The 14,111-nt window shown below is 38.7% G+C and overlaps 1 protein-coding gene across 2 annotated transcripts in view; it reads left to right on the top strand.

Annotated features, from left to right (window-relative positions):
• The window catches only part of MALRD1 (MAM and LDL receptor class A domain containing 1), a 278,483-nt gene that overhangs the window by 16,789 nt on the left and 247,583 nt on the right, over positions 1-14,111 (top strand). For both annotated transcript variants that reach the window (XM_085318263.1, XM_085318262.1), the window contains exons 6-8: positions 357-500; positions 7,739-7,896; positions 13,879-13,971. In XM_085318263.1, coding sequence (XP_085174389.1) covers positions 357-500; positions 7,739-7,896; positions 13,879-13,971 — 395 coding nt within the window. The remainder of the gene's footprint in view (positions 1-356; positions 501-7,738; positions 7,897-13,878; positions 13,972-14,111) is intronic.

Below are 14,111 nucleotides of genomic sequence, written 5' to 3'. Positions count from 1 at the left end.
GCATATACATATAACAAATAGAAATTTCTTCTCATGACATGCCTTTTCTGATATCCCCTGAGAACACACTCTATGGAAGCAAATTCACAAAGGTTGTAATAACTGGCCAACATAAATACCAACAAGTTACTCTGGAAAAAAMCATCCATCTCTAGGGACTGATTTTCCAAAATAGCATCATTAAAGATGGCAGCGTTGAATATCGGATACACTTGATGGTTGGCTGCAAGTTTTAGAGGTAACAAAAGACAGAAGAGTTGTCAAGTRGTTCAATGAGCATATATATCAAATGGGAAATAGTCTCATAAAGAATGACTTTTTAAGAAGCTGAATGATTGCTTTGCTTTGCCTTTTAGCACAGCAGATTTCCAGTTTTGAGCTTGGCATGTGTGAATGGAATTYGGATCCAGCAGCTCTGCCCACAACCTGGGCACATCTCCAAGCAGGGCACAAGCTTGCCTCCCTCTCCTCTCTGAAAGATCAAAGCAACAGTAGTGACGGTGAGAAACATAAGTTAAAGCATACTTATTAGTTATCTTTAAGAGTACGGTCCTTTTGAAGAAAAGGTAGTAACCCAGTGTACAAATGGAACAAAAACATAAAAAGTAATTGTATGCATTTTGTACTTAAACTTTGCTTTGAATATTCAGTAAGGGTGAACACATACTGAAAAATCATGAAAGATTTTGATGCAGAAGTTTCCATATAAGCTAGTCATTGGGTTACTCTCCAGTGAATTCTTTCTATAAGGTCTGTGCTGCAGTTCCTTGGTGAAATTAAATTAAATCCATCTAAGTCAATAGCCCTGTTTTTTGCTTTGTTTTGAACGTTTGGCAGCACTATTTGTGCAGTGTTTCTATGTTTGAGGATATGCTCAATAATTTCACTTTAAATCTTTAAGTAAGCTGGAGAGAAACATTTATTATACAGATTAGATTATTATTCTTTAAAACCAAAATAAAATGATATAACTAATTTTCAGAAGTAAAATGCAGCATTCCTTTTTTTCAAAAGGTACTATGTGGTGTTTGTCTACAGGTTTATGGGAAAGTTTTTTCTGAAAGCTTAATGGATATAAATGTGCAAGCATTCTCTCATGAAATGGAATCCCCATGCTGGCTAAGTGTTTGGCATGTCTGCTGAGACTGCCTTCAAAGAGGTTAAGTAGCACTAGTTGTAATGGTGTAATTTGTGTTGTAGCTTTCAAGAACTGATAGCGTGATGATTATCACTTGAACTCTGAGCCCAGAGAAATGGAGTACACCTCACTGATGGCAGCCTAAGTGAACAAATCATTAGGTATTGTTTTGTTTTCAGAGATGCTTTTATTAGATTTTTAGCATGTATTTCAAAATACCTGATAACTATAAGTCAAATTACAATGGAATACTAAGCAAAGGTGATTAAATGTAGACATGCTATTAAAATGAATTTTTTGCAAGTTAATATTTCTTATACACAAGAGGGTTTATAGACTGGCAAAGTAGGTTTGTATGTGTTTTTTTTAAGATGTGGGGAAAAAAATAGTCACAGCCTCCTTTCATTTCTACCTGGATATCTCATGAAGAAAGAAGTTTACTATTATTATTATTTACTTATTTTTAACACCTCCCTGGAACATGTTGCCTCATTGCTATATCTTAACATGATATCTCAAGGGCTTATAGCAATTGTAAAGAGCTTCCCTTTTATGGCAATATTGCGCTACTGTAAAAGATACTGAAAATCTGTAGCTAGCTTGTACAGGAGCAGATCACAAGCAGTCTCTGTTGAAACAGAATGTGTTTTGAAATGCTTATCAATATAGGTGTTTGGGCACCATTGTGCAAAGATGCATGGGTGATTGAGTAGGCTGGAAACACAACAAAAAGCAACTGGTTGGGGATACTCCTTGTGTTTCCATATATTCAAGGAAAAAACAGCCTATGAGAGCAAATGAGAAATGTCAAAACAGCACATATAAATTAGTTCATTAATTTTGAGGAAAAAATGAAATCCGAATTATGCTAGCTCACTTTTCTCCTCAATATGTTCAGCTTTTTTAATGCAAATTTTTAAAGACTTAAATGAAGAGGTCAAATAGTGACCAAATTTCTAAAGAGTAAGGAAATGATATGCAAACCTCAAAAATGCCATGCTTGAAGGCTCAAACTTGCTATACAAACAGACATTGACTAAGCTTTAGTTTCTGATTTGGATCAAAGTTTTCAATACAATAAATAGAGGGGCATGCTGGAAGGACTACACAGCAAGGCACAAGCAGTCCAGGAGGCTCCTACAATGCGTCGATGATAACGTCTCATCACAGATGGTGGAGGAGCCTACGAGGAAGGGTGTCCTGCTGGACCTTGTCCTTACCAACAGAGAGGGACTGGTTAGAGATGTGAAGGTTGGGGGCAGCATTGGCTGCAGTTACCATGAGATGGTGGAGTTCAGGATCCTGCAGGAAAGAAGTAAGGCAACAAGCAGGATTGCAAYCCTGGACTTCAGGAGAGCAGACTTTGGGCTCTTCAGAGACCTAACCGGTGGAGTCTCATGGGTTAAGGCCCTAGAAGGAAGGGGGGTCCAGGAGAGCTGACTAGAATTCAAACATCACTTCTTCGAAGCCCAATAGCRGTGCATCCCTATGAGTAAGAAGTGCAGCAAAAAGGGCAGGAGACCTGCATGGGTGAGCAAGGAGCTCTTGGCCAAATTCAGACAGAAGAAGAAAGTACACAGAATGTGGAAGAGGGGACAGGCTACTTGGGAGAACTACATATATATATTATAGGAATGCAGTCAGAGTATGTAGAGATGCTGTGAGGAAGGCTAAGGCCCAGCTGGTATTGAGTTTGGCAAGGAATGTCAAGGACAACAGGAAGGGCTTCTTCAAATACATCAGCAGCAAGAGGAGGACTGGGGAAAATRTGGACCCCCTACTGACTGGGGTGGGGGCCCTGGTGACAAGGGATACAGAGAAGGCARAATTACTGAATGCCWTCTTTGCTTCAGTCTTCACTGCTAAGGGCAGCCCTCACGAATCCCAGAACCTGGTCATGAGGGAGAAAGTCTGGAGAAGGGAAGACTTTCCTTTGGTTGAGGAGGAAAAGGATTAGAGACCTTCTGGGCAGGCAGGACATGCACAAATCCATGGGCCCGGTTGGGATGCAGCCACAGGTACTGAGGGAGCTGGCGGATGTTGTTGCCAAGCCGCTCTCCATCATCTTTGAAAGGTCCTGGAGAACTGCAGAGGTGCCTGAGGACTGGAAGAAAGCCAGCGTCACTCCAGTCTTCAAGAAGGGCCAGAAGGAGGATCCAGGCAACTATAGGCTGGTCAGCCTCACCTCCATCCCTGGAAAGGTGATGGAACAGCTCATTCTGGATGTTGTCTCCAGGCATACAGAAGAAAAGAAGGTGATCAGGAGCAGCCAGCATGGATTCACCAAGGGGAAATCCTGCTTAACCAATCTGATAGCCTTCTCRGATGGAATGACTGGCTGAGTAGGTGAGGGGAGAGCAGTAGATGTTGTGTGCCTTGACTTCAGCAAGGCTTTTGACACTGTCTCCCATAACATCCTCCTAGAGAAGCTCAGGAAGTGTGGGTTAGACGAGTGGACAGTGAGGKGGMTTGAGAACTGSMTGAAAGGCGGAGCTCAGAGGGTCGTCATCAGTGGTGTGGAGTCTGGTTGGAGGCCTGTGGCTAGTGGCGTCCCCCAGGGCTCCGTACTGGGTCCCATCCTGTTCAACTTTTTCATCAGTGACCTGGATGAGGGGACAGAGTGCCTCCTCAGCAAGTTTGCTGACGATACCAAGGTGAGAGGAGTGGCTGATACACCTGAGGGCTGTGCTGCCATTCAGAGAGACCTGGACAGACTGGAGAGCTGGGCRGAGAGGAACCTCATGAGGTTCAACAAGGGCAAGGGCAGAGTCCTGCACCTAGGGAGGAATAACCCCAGGCCCCAGRACAGGCTGGGGGCTGACCTTCTGGAGAACAGCTCTGTAGAGAAGGACCTGGGAGTGCTGGTGGATGACAAGTTGACCATGAGCCAGCAATGTGCCCTTGTGGCCAGGAAGGCCAATGGTSTSCTGGGCTGCACTAGGAGGAGTGTTGCCAKCAGGTGGAGGGAGGTGATCCTGCCCCTCTGCTCAGCCCTGGGGAGGCCTCATCTCAAGTACTGTGTCCATGGAGCTACTTGAGAGAGTTCAACATAGGGCTACGAAGATGATCAGAGGGCTGGAGCACCTGCCCTACGAGGAACGGCTGCGAGAGCTGGGCCTCTTCAGCCTGGGGAGGAGAAGACTGAGGAGCAACTATATCAACGTGTACAAGCACCTGAAGGGAGGGTATCAAGCGGAYGGGGACAAACTCTTTTCAGTTGTCCCGTGTGACAGGACAAGAGGCAATGGGCAGAAATTGAAGCACAGGAAGTTCCGCCTGACCGTGAGGGGGAATTTCTTCACTGTGAGAGTGACAGAGCACTGGAGCAGGTTGCCCAGAGAGGTTGTGGAGTCTCCTTCTCTGGAGATCTTCAAGGCCCGCCTGGATGCAACCCTGTCTAACCTGCTCTAGGTGACTGTGCTGAGTGGGGAGGTCGGACTTAGATGATCTCCAGAGGTCCCTTCCAGCCTTACTGATTCTATGATTCTAAGAAACTAAGTTATGAAGCAGAGGTCTAGACAACTATATTTACAAAGAAAGGATTGCTTATATGTTTCAAATAATCCTCCTTTTGTGGTGCTCTTAAACTTAATAAAATACTTTCTATCTTTGGGTGACTTTTTTGTTCTTTTATTACTTTTCTCCAGTGTTTTCTTGTAGAYGCTTTCTTTGTAACTTTTCCTCTTAGTTTCTCTACTGTCAGAAGTTCTTACAGAGGTTTTATATTCTCCCTTAATACTGTGCAGAGTATACATAATTTTTATTTATGCAGTTTCCATGGTTCATTCTTTTTATATTGGATTAATGCAGTTTGCATAAATGTTACGCGTGATATAGGAAACTAATGAAACCAATTTCCTACATAAAAAAAAAATAATTCTTAGAAGATACTTTTTTTTGTATCTTTTCTTGCCTTTTAAACCCAACATTTTGCAGATACCTAATGATGAAATCTCCTCAATTCTAAACATAAAGAAAATAGCCAGATCAGAATATTTAATCCTCCTATTAAATTACACTTTTAAAGATTTCATCTATGACTTTTGAATTCATGAAAACTCATTTCCAAAGAGTCAAAATAATGACGTTTTTGTATTTGACCTGCTTTTCCTTAAGAAGAGCTAAGTGGGAAGGTTGTGGGAGACTGGTTCAGAGACTATTGGCCTGCTGAGGAAGAGAACTTGCCATAAAAGAAAAGATTTTGTTTTGTGGCTCAGTTTTAATTTAAGGCTTAGTTATTACTGTGAAACTAGTAACATAGACTGAAAGTTATGAAACTTGTGGACTAAAAGAACATGGATTAAGCCAGAAGGAGCAACCAGGTATTTAAATCAGAAAATGGCTGAAAATGGGCTAGCAGTTAAACGTTTAGAGTTTTAAACTTACAGAGTAGCAGGCTGCAGGCAGGACTGCCAGACCATCCCAGGTTTCAAAAGACACAGGACCATCTCAGAAAGAAATTCTAGTATTTCAGTTGTGCTCCATTACAGTCAGGGCTGATCTTTCTGGAAGACTCAAAGATTTTGCTTATAACAGTTTTTTTTTTTCTTTAAAGCTGAAAGAAACAAGACTATCCATCCAGAAGCTGGATTAAGCAGCCAGTTGGAGGGTGGGGGGGAGGAAGGCTTTATGGAATGCTATTAAAGCTCTTTGCTCTGGCAGCAATCCCAGCCTCTGCTAGTTGACTTCTGTAAATACAAATGAAGGAAGGAAGAATGAATCTTGGCAGAAGCATATACAGCTCTGCCGCTGGATACCCTACTACCATGTTGGCAGGAATGAAATGACCTTCCTAGGACTCTTGTACTTCTGAAAGAATGGTCAAGTTTGGCACTTCAGAAAGAAAGCCTTGAAAATTCACAAGACAAGGCATAGAGAAGTTCAGATCATAAATAGAGTAATACACTATACAGTGTCTTGAACTGAGGGAAATTTAGACCTTAGAGAAGAGTTAGCTGCAAAATTTTTAACAAAGGAAAGAAAAAACATTCCCAGCACCTTAGCTACTCAATAGATGTTGGCTAAAGGTAACAAATTTCTTTTCCTGAAAGAGGTAAATGTTAGCATATTTGATTGCTTGTCAGTATAMAATTGCTTGTTACACTGACATGTTTCTATTTATACAGGCTATATCCAGGAAAAAAGAAGGCCTATATTTGCAAGACAAGAGTTTTTAGAGTCTTTATTTCTAAAAGATAAGCTTCCATTTATGTTSAAAGATTTTCCTAATACTTGCCCAAAGTTTATTCCCCGAGGAACAATAAAGTATCCCTGATGGTCACGTGATTATTCTGGATGTCTCATAGAATCTTCATTTGTCTATTTGTTTGCTTTCCTATCTAAAATGTCTGTCAATTCCATTAATTCTAAAGATTCAGACACTTAAACTGAAAGATGAAAAAAATATTAGTATTGGACTCAAAGGAAAATCTAGCAATGCAACCATTTAACTCCAGAGAGATATTTAAGTTCTGATATCACTTAGACAAATGTTTGATTTACACTGTGTGAGTATCACATTGATYTCATCTGAGGCAGCTCTCAGTATATAAAAAGTAACCATGGAAAAATTTTTCAGAATTTATGGAAGTTATTTGAAACAATGTTTAAAATATTTMTCTTAAATATTTATAGTTATCATTAGAAAAAATGTATTGCAGAGTATTGGAATATTTCCCAGTTTCAATCTAAAAATCTTTAAAATAGAATGCCAAGTTACTTGTGTAATATTTCCTYTATATCAAGGTTAGTTTCTGTGGCATGAAATTAAAACTTAATTTAGATGAAATTATAAGCACACATTTCAGTGTAAAAGACTGCACAAGATGAACAATGAAGTAGCCACAAAAGGAAAAGCAYGTGGTACCGTACAAAATCAAATATYTTCCRTGTGTTTGATAAAAAGTATCCAGCCTTCTTATTTCTGACAGATATAAGAAGCTGTTGAGGGGATGTTGTATTCTTTTAGATTTCTGTAGAAATGCTTTTATAAGGGGTAGAAGGTCAAGAATAGCCCAAAGTGGTTTCCTGCTTCATATGGAAAGGCAATATGCTCCAAATGCTTCRCTGCAGAAATTCTGGCTCAGCACTAAGGAACTTCATTACATGGTAGAGATGCTACTATTTCCTGTAGCAGTAAGGCAAAATGCTCTCCCTCCCTTTTTTTCATTTTGAAGAGTCTACAGAAGTATTACTGTAAAAAGATATTTCCTAGAAACTAAAATAGGAAAGAAGAAAGCCCAATTTTCAAATAAACGTAAGATTAGGAATTGAATGGTTGAAAATGTAAGGTGGCTGAATGGAATGTGGGACCATTGACAGCTTTTAACACGCCCAGTAACAACTTCAAGATGCTATCAACTGATGTAATTCTTGGTTGCTAAGGTTACTTCGTGAGGAAAATAAAGATAGATATCTCTTTCCTTTTTAAATAGGAAACGCATAGAGGATGCTTAAGTCGTGTCTTGAGCATGACAATCAAATTCACGTTTCRGGGAATAGGGCAATAGTTTTATTACAGCAAARCAGTAGTCATTATTTTTAAGGACTGAGATACAAAAGATGTATTTTTCTGAAAAAGTGTACTTTTCTCTTTTTCAGGCCATTTTGCATGGGTAGAAGCTAACAACAATACGTTATACAAAAGTGCTTATCTTAACAGCTCTACATGTCATTGCTTCGGCAAGAGCTGCCGTTTTCAATTTCATTACTCCGCGGCGGAAGGCAGCATCCTCAAGGCAGTGCTGTATACTAGGCAGGTAAGGCAGAACACGTTTTCGTCTCCAAACTGTGAAGATATGGCAGCCCAGCTCTTACCAGCTGGACTGTAAGGAAATATGCCTGGTAGCACCTGCGTGGCCCCTGGGTTAGGAGACTGYGAGTATCGTATCCTGTAACTTTGCGTAGCTCCACTAACGCATGCAATTGCAAAACCTGGGTGTGTGCCATGTCAGCCACAAATGGTTTCAGTGAGTGGATGTTCTACAATAAARGTCCAGAGAGAAACTGTGGCTACTACAGGATTAAGTGGTTTGGTGATTTCAGGGGAAGAATCTGTAACAGTAGCTCTTCCAGCCTCCTCCTGTGCTAGGAACAGGAAAACCAACGGCAGGAAGGCTTAGACTGTTTGTCCTTCACGGAGACACAGAATAAAAGAAAACAGCTGGCTCAGTACATCTGGAAAGCTCTTGCTTGGTCACCTGACTTGCCCTGTCCACTGCTTTAGAATATTAATTTTCTTGTTCTTCTACCTATTAGCAGATAAAATGAACATGTCAAGCTAACATAAATGTTAGTTCAGCAATGATAACCCTTTCCATTTCACTTACCTCACTTGCTCTATGGAGACTTTCTACTGTTCAAATGCGTGCTTTGAAAGTCTTGTTTAATAGCTTAATATTGATGCTCTTGTACAGTTACTTAATGAAAGCACGAGCAGTACAGCTGGTCTCATTAAGTTAATGGCTCTTATATTTTGATGTYGGAATTAAATTCTTGTCACTCAACAGCACAAGTATTTAAAAAGACAAATCAACTTCATACTTTATTCTCAGAACTGAGATACAAACAAGACTGAGATAGAATGCTATAAAGAGACCTAAATATAGGAACAGGTAATAGGAACACCGTACTTCTTTTCCACTGCCTCTTCAAGGATTCATGAAAAAAGGCTTGTGCTCACTTTTCATTTTACAGAAGCRGAATAGCTCTGTTCTTCTGTGCCACATTACTGGGTCAGGAAGCTGTAACCTGATCAGCATTCTGGTCAGACGTGGGGAGATCTGTGCCTTAGTGCTTGCCAATCACTTCCCCCGTATGACACCTACGGCAATCTTGAGACAGAGTGAAAATATGTATTTCAATGGCTTCCCTAAATAGGATCAGCGGATACTATTTAGTGGTCATCTTTCTGGTCTGAAAATAGCACAAAAGATACAACCCTTAAAGGTGAGAAGACTGATATTTGAATTACTGCAATATTGGGGGGATAAATTGAATTAATTGATAAATAACTTCATAGATATGCAATAGAAGTACTTTTCTGGCAGTATCAGGTCAGTCTGCACTGTTTCCACTGGTTGTCTAATCCCTTTGTTTTAGTTATTGAATTTCTCCTTCAGTCACAAGAGTATTTATTGCATGTAGGCTTTTTTTGGATCTACTATGAGCCTGCATCATACTGTAAAATATGTTAGAAAACCCTTCAAAAACATAAATCTATGCTGCAAGCTTCAAAACTAAAAGCTCCCAGGCTTGTTAATTTCTGCAACCTAAATGAAGGAGAATCTTACATAYTCACATTTTGTTACTGAAGAAAATGCTTATTTACGAAAATCACGTGACTCTTCAAAACCGGCCACGTACTGAGCAGCAGAGGCAAGAGGAAACATTAATGGTTCTGACCTGGAGGACGAGGGAGCCATCATCCTGAAGGCTGTCGGTCAAAATAACCTGTCAATTGCATCAGCTGTTACTATGCACYCCTCCTCTGCCCTTTTGCTTTTCAAAATGGTTAATAGAACCTCTTATCTCCAAATAATTTGTGTTATGGACCAGTACTGAAAAGCCCGACRCAGACGGAAACTAGGTTGCGTTCAACAGTCTTGCTCAGTACAGGTCTTGGAGGACAAGCACTAGAGACGTTGCACACATGTCCTTAGCTTGGCTTACCCTTTTAGCACAGAAGCCAGAGATAAGTGAATATATTTTCTAACCTACACATTATGACGTCAGTTGGAGGATGATGCAGAAAATTTAAATTGCTCTTGTGTACACAGTGGGGTAGAAAAAAAATGCACGATTTTTGTTAATGGTATTATGTTGTTGTATTTAACTTGCAGTCCATGATAGTCTGCATATTTTTTTCTGTGTTACTGCTGGTCTAGCCAAGCTGCTATTCATTTCATATTTTTGCATTGAATTTTTCTTTCCTATTTATGATACTCTGTAAGTCTTTGAACTTATTGGTTTCAAACTGGTTTATATCCATCAAGATAATTTTAAATTCTAATTAAAAACAGTTGTGATTCCTCCCAACTTAATGTTATCCAGATTTTTTTTTAAAAAAAATATTTTCCATTTCACCATCCAAATAGTTAATGACCACAATGAATTATATTAAATTCTGGAACAGACCTATCCAGAGCCTTATTTAATATGTTCTTTGAGTTTTGTAGAAAAATATTCACAGCCATTCTTTAAATAGTTGTATACTTATTTCTATATCYATTTGTATGCCCCTTTTACAGTAATTTAATCTATGCCAAATTTCTTCAGTTTGCTCAAAGAATGCCCYGTGAGATTACATTAAAAGCCTTAAGAAAGTCAAATCACTTCTACTTTTTCAAAGCTATTTACTATGTCAGAAAGAAACAGATTACACTGGCTGAATGTGACTTGCTCCTGGTCAGAAGCAGTTAAAATTGGTTTCTTGCTTTCTAATTCTCTAGCTGCTTACAAGATTATTATTAGAAATTTGTTCCAGTGTCTTATGAGCTGCCAGCTTTCAGCTGATTGGGCTATAATTGCATAATCTATATTTTTCCTTTAACCATGATGTACATCCTTATTTGTTCTGTCAGTTCTCTAGTTTCCCACACRTTCTCCTCAAATTCTCAAAGTTAATAATTAAAAAATATTCTTTCAGTTATGAACCCTTAACTTAAAATTTCCTGAGTCTCTTCAAGTTTCAGAAGTTCTGGCCTACGCATTTGTTAAATTGTTCTTCTGTTCTGGCCTGTGTTTGCATTCMCAGTTGGTAGTATTAACAGTCCTGAACATCTGATTACTGTTAAACTTTTCTGTGAAAACTGAACTAAAGAAGTTTTTTTTGACCTCAGTCACGTGCCATTTATTATTTGCTCATTCCTCCCATTAAGTAATGGGCTTATACTTCTTCCTTCTATCTTCTCTTTAATCTCTACGTTTCGTATGGGTTGCAAAAGACTAAAATACAGAATAAAAGATMATTTCAACCTATGTTTATATATGCAAGCATATTTGTACCCTAATGCACTAAAATTTCTGTAAATGTTCAGCAAAGTTGCCAAAACTATGCAAGTGCACTCCTCTTCAGAAAAAGTGAAAGGTGATCCATTACTCACTGCGGGGGAAGAAATCAGCATTTGTTCCCAATTAGTTGCTGAAATGAAGGAAGCAGGGACAAAATTATGAGTGCAGCTGCACAACAGTATGCGAATGTACCTGTAGAGAAATGTCAGATAATAATTTTTCTGTTTTATAAATGGAGCTGAGAAAAGGTTGTGGTTGTCTCTTCCACCCTTTAGATTAGAGAAGCATTATTGTGTTAAACATTGCAAGGAGCAAAAACGCATTTCTCAATTCTTGCAAAAAAGACTTTTCTCATAAAGTTTATTCTTAGTTGGCATTATATTGCAATAAACAGAATAGAGTTGTGATATTTTAATAATATCATCCTATCCTGCATCATTCAAGTAAATTTCAGGAGAAAGTACTGAAAACRGCAATATATTGAGCCTTCTAAAGGACCAGAGAAGTCAGGAATGTGTTAAAGGAACAAGAGGGATTAACCCATTTGTATCACAGCAATGAAAGAAACCAACAAACAGGATGAATGCTACAGAGAAATGTTGCTAGAAAGGGGAAAATTGTATTATTGGCTCATGGGAGCTGTATAAAATCAGAGGGTACRATAGCCAATTTAAAAAGTTGCTGCAGCTGAGACATTTACTGCCTTCAATGTAAGAGCGAGCCCTAGAAAGTGTAGATACTGGCAAGTGTACAGAAAATTCAGTTTAACCTTGTAAGCTGTTTTTATTAAAATAAGTTAGGGTAAACGATTGCATCGGGGATGGGCACCTAAAGAAGATAATTGCATGCTGACAGAATTATATAGTATCCAGATACATCCAATCAAACAAACAGTAAATGTACACTATCCATACAAGATATGCAAATATGTTTGGAGAATGTATGTATGTGTTGGGGGGAATGCGTGTGTGCCTGGTCATATTAACCAAAGCATATTTAAAGTATTATTTGAGAGCTCACCACAGGCTATTTTCTTTAGTCTAATTGCTAGTATATAATCCTTTTCTGTGTCTTATACCTGGCTATTGTTGGCTAATATCACTAATAGATTTGCTTTGGAAGCTGAACTGTTCAGTAGAATGAAGCAAGTTTTGTGCAAAACAAAGCATTCTTGACATTGAAAGACTTCTGCTGAATAACTMTCACGTGAACAAGTAGAGAAATGCATTTTATACGGATGAGGAAGCTCACAGTTGACTCATTTCTGCAGTCATGTATTGCCATGTGGCTTATCCAACTCTGATCATTTACATCATTTAGTGCTTGGAATTGAAGCATTGGCTTGGCCCTGTCTTGCRGTTTTCCAAATCTTTCAACATTTGCTCAATAGAAACTTAGTCTTTTAGCTTTGCAAATGTGTTGTGATAGTTGAAGCCTAGATAGAAAAGGAGGGTAAGTGATCAGCTATTAGTCACTAGGCATATCAGTATTACTCCTTTTATTCAGACCTCTTGGCCCATAAAATAGTGGATGGCATCATCTTTTTTTCTGTTGCACGATAGGAAAAAGAAACAAAGCTGTCCTTGTCTGTTGCATCGATAACATTTCATTTACTTATCGTATCCTCCTTTTATTCATCTCCTGTAAGGTAAATATCTCAATTCTGTCAATTTCTTTCCACATAAGAAACTTTCTGTTTCTGTTATCCTGCTTCATATCTTTTTTTAAATCGCCTCTAATTCTGTAATATCCTGTGTGAAAAGATTTGACTAATACTTTGTATAGTGTCATAAAAGAGGTCTCACTGTTAATTCCTGCAATACTAAGTCTGTCTGTAGATATTTCTTGTATTAAAGTTTATTCCTTTTCCCCCCTCCCCCCCGGTTTTGTTGGTTTTACTCGATACTGGAGCTGACTCTTGAAAGGGTTTTATTTAGAGAAGAGAAATTCATATTGCTACATTCTTTTCTTTAAACTGACCTCTGCACTGTCTACTTACGACCAGAAGCAGAATGAGCATGAGCTTGTTTTCATCAGATTATTGAGTCAAAAGGGCGCAGAGTGCCTGCATAAAGCATGCTCTGGTGTGTTCAGCACTCTTACTTATTCTCAGGAGCTGGAGCGAAAATGGGGATTGAAGTAGTTCAGAACACGGCTAGGGCTTGTTCAGTAATAGTCTGTTTGTTTGTTTTACAGATTAACAAAAAAATTTCAGCACAGTTTATTGGGTAATTCTGACAGACCCAAAATTCAATTTGAAGTAAGAAAACTAAATCTACTGATAAAAAAATCTTAATGTACTTCATTAGCTATAAAAAATAAATTAATATTGAGAGAGCCATGGCTGTTTCATTAACGCCTCTGGAATTTTTGCCCTCAGTTTCAATGAAACTCCATGTATTTTGGGAAATATGTTGCTAAGTCTGGCAGAAACAAGGCTTAATTTACAGAGTAATACACTGAACCTCTAGTTCTTCCAAGGTGCCTCCTGATAATTATATGATWAACTTGGTTAATCATAGTAAATATGTTTTGTTTTCTCCTCTTTCCTGTAGAGTCCAAAGCAAAGTTTGCAAATGAGCATGTGAGGTTGTATWTTCTCTTGTAGAGAGACCAGGTATACGGCAGTGATCTGGCTAGGAATGAAAAGACCAAGGATAAACAGTGGTGTTGATAATTTACAGGCAGACAAAAATTAACTTCATAACGCCATGTTTTACATGCTACAGGAAGAACATATCTTGTGGGAAACCAACATAACGACTAACAATGAATGGATCAAAGTGGATGTACAATTACCAGAAGGGCTAGAAAAATTGAAGGTATGAATGAAAAAGGCAAGTGCTTGATTTTTTAACACAATTCACCTTATAGTTTATAAAGCTCCTAGGGAACTTAGCAACTTATTAAAATAATATGTATTCTGAAAGGCTTGCCAGTTTAAATTATTTCAATGTGAGCA

The sequence above is a fragment of the Rhea americana genome, unplaced genomic scaffold (assembly GCF_003343005.1).
Source record: "Rhea americana isolate MKP2758 unplaced genomic scaffold, rheAme1 scaffold_53, whole genome shotgun sequence".
Taxonomy (NCBI): domain Eukaryota; kingdom Metazoa; phylum Chordata; class Aves; order Rheiformes; family Rheidae; genus Rhea; species Rhea americana.
The sequence above is the reverse complement of the archived record's forward strand: the minus strand, read 5'-3'. Positions and strand labels throughout refer to the sequence as shown.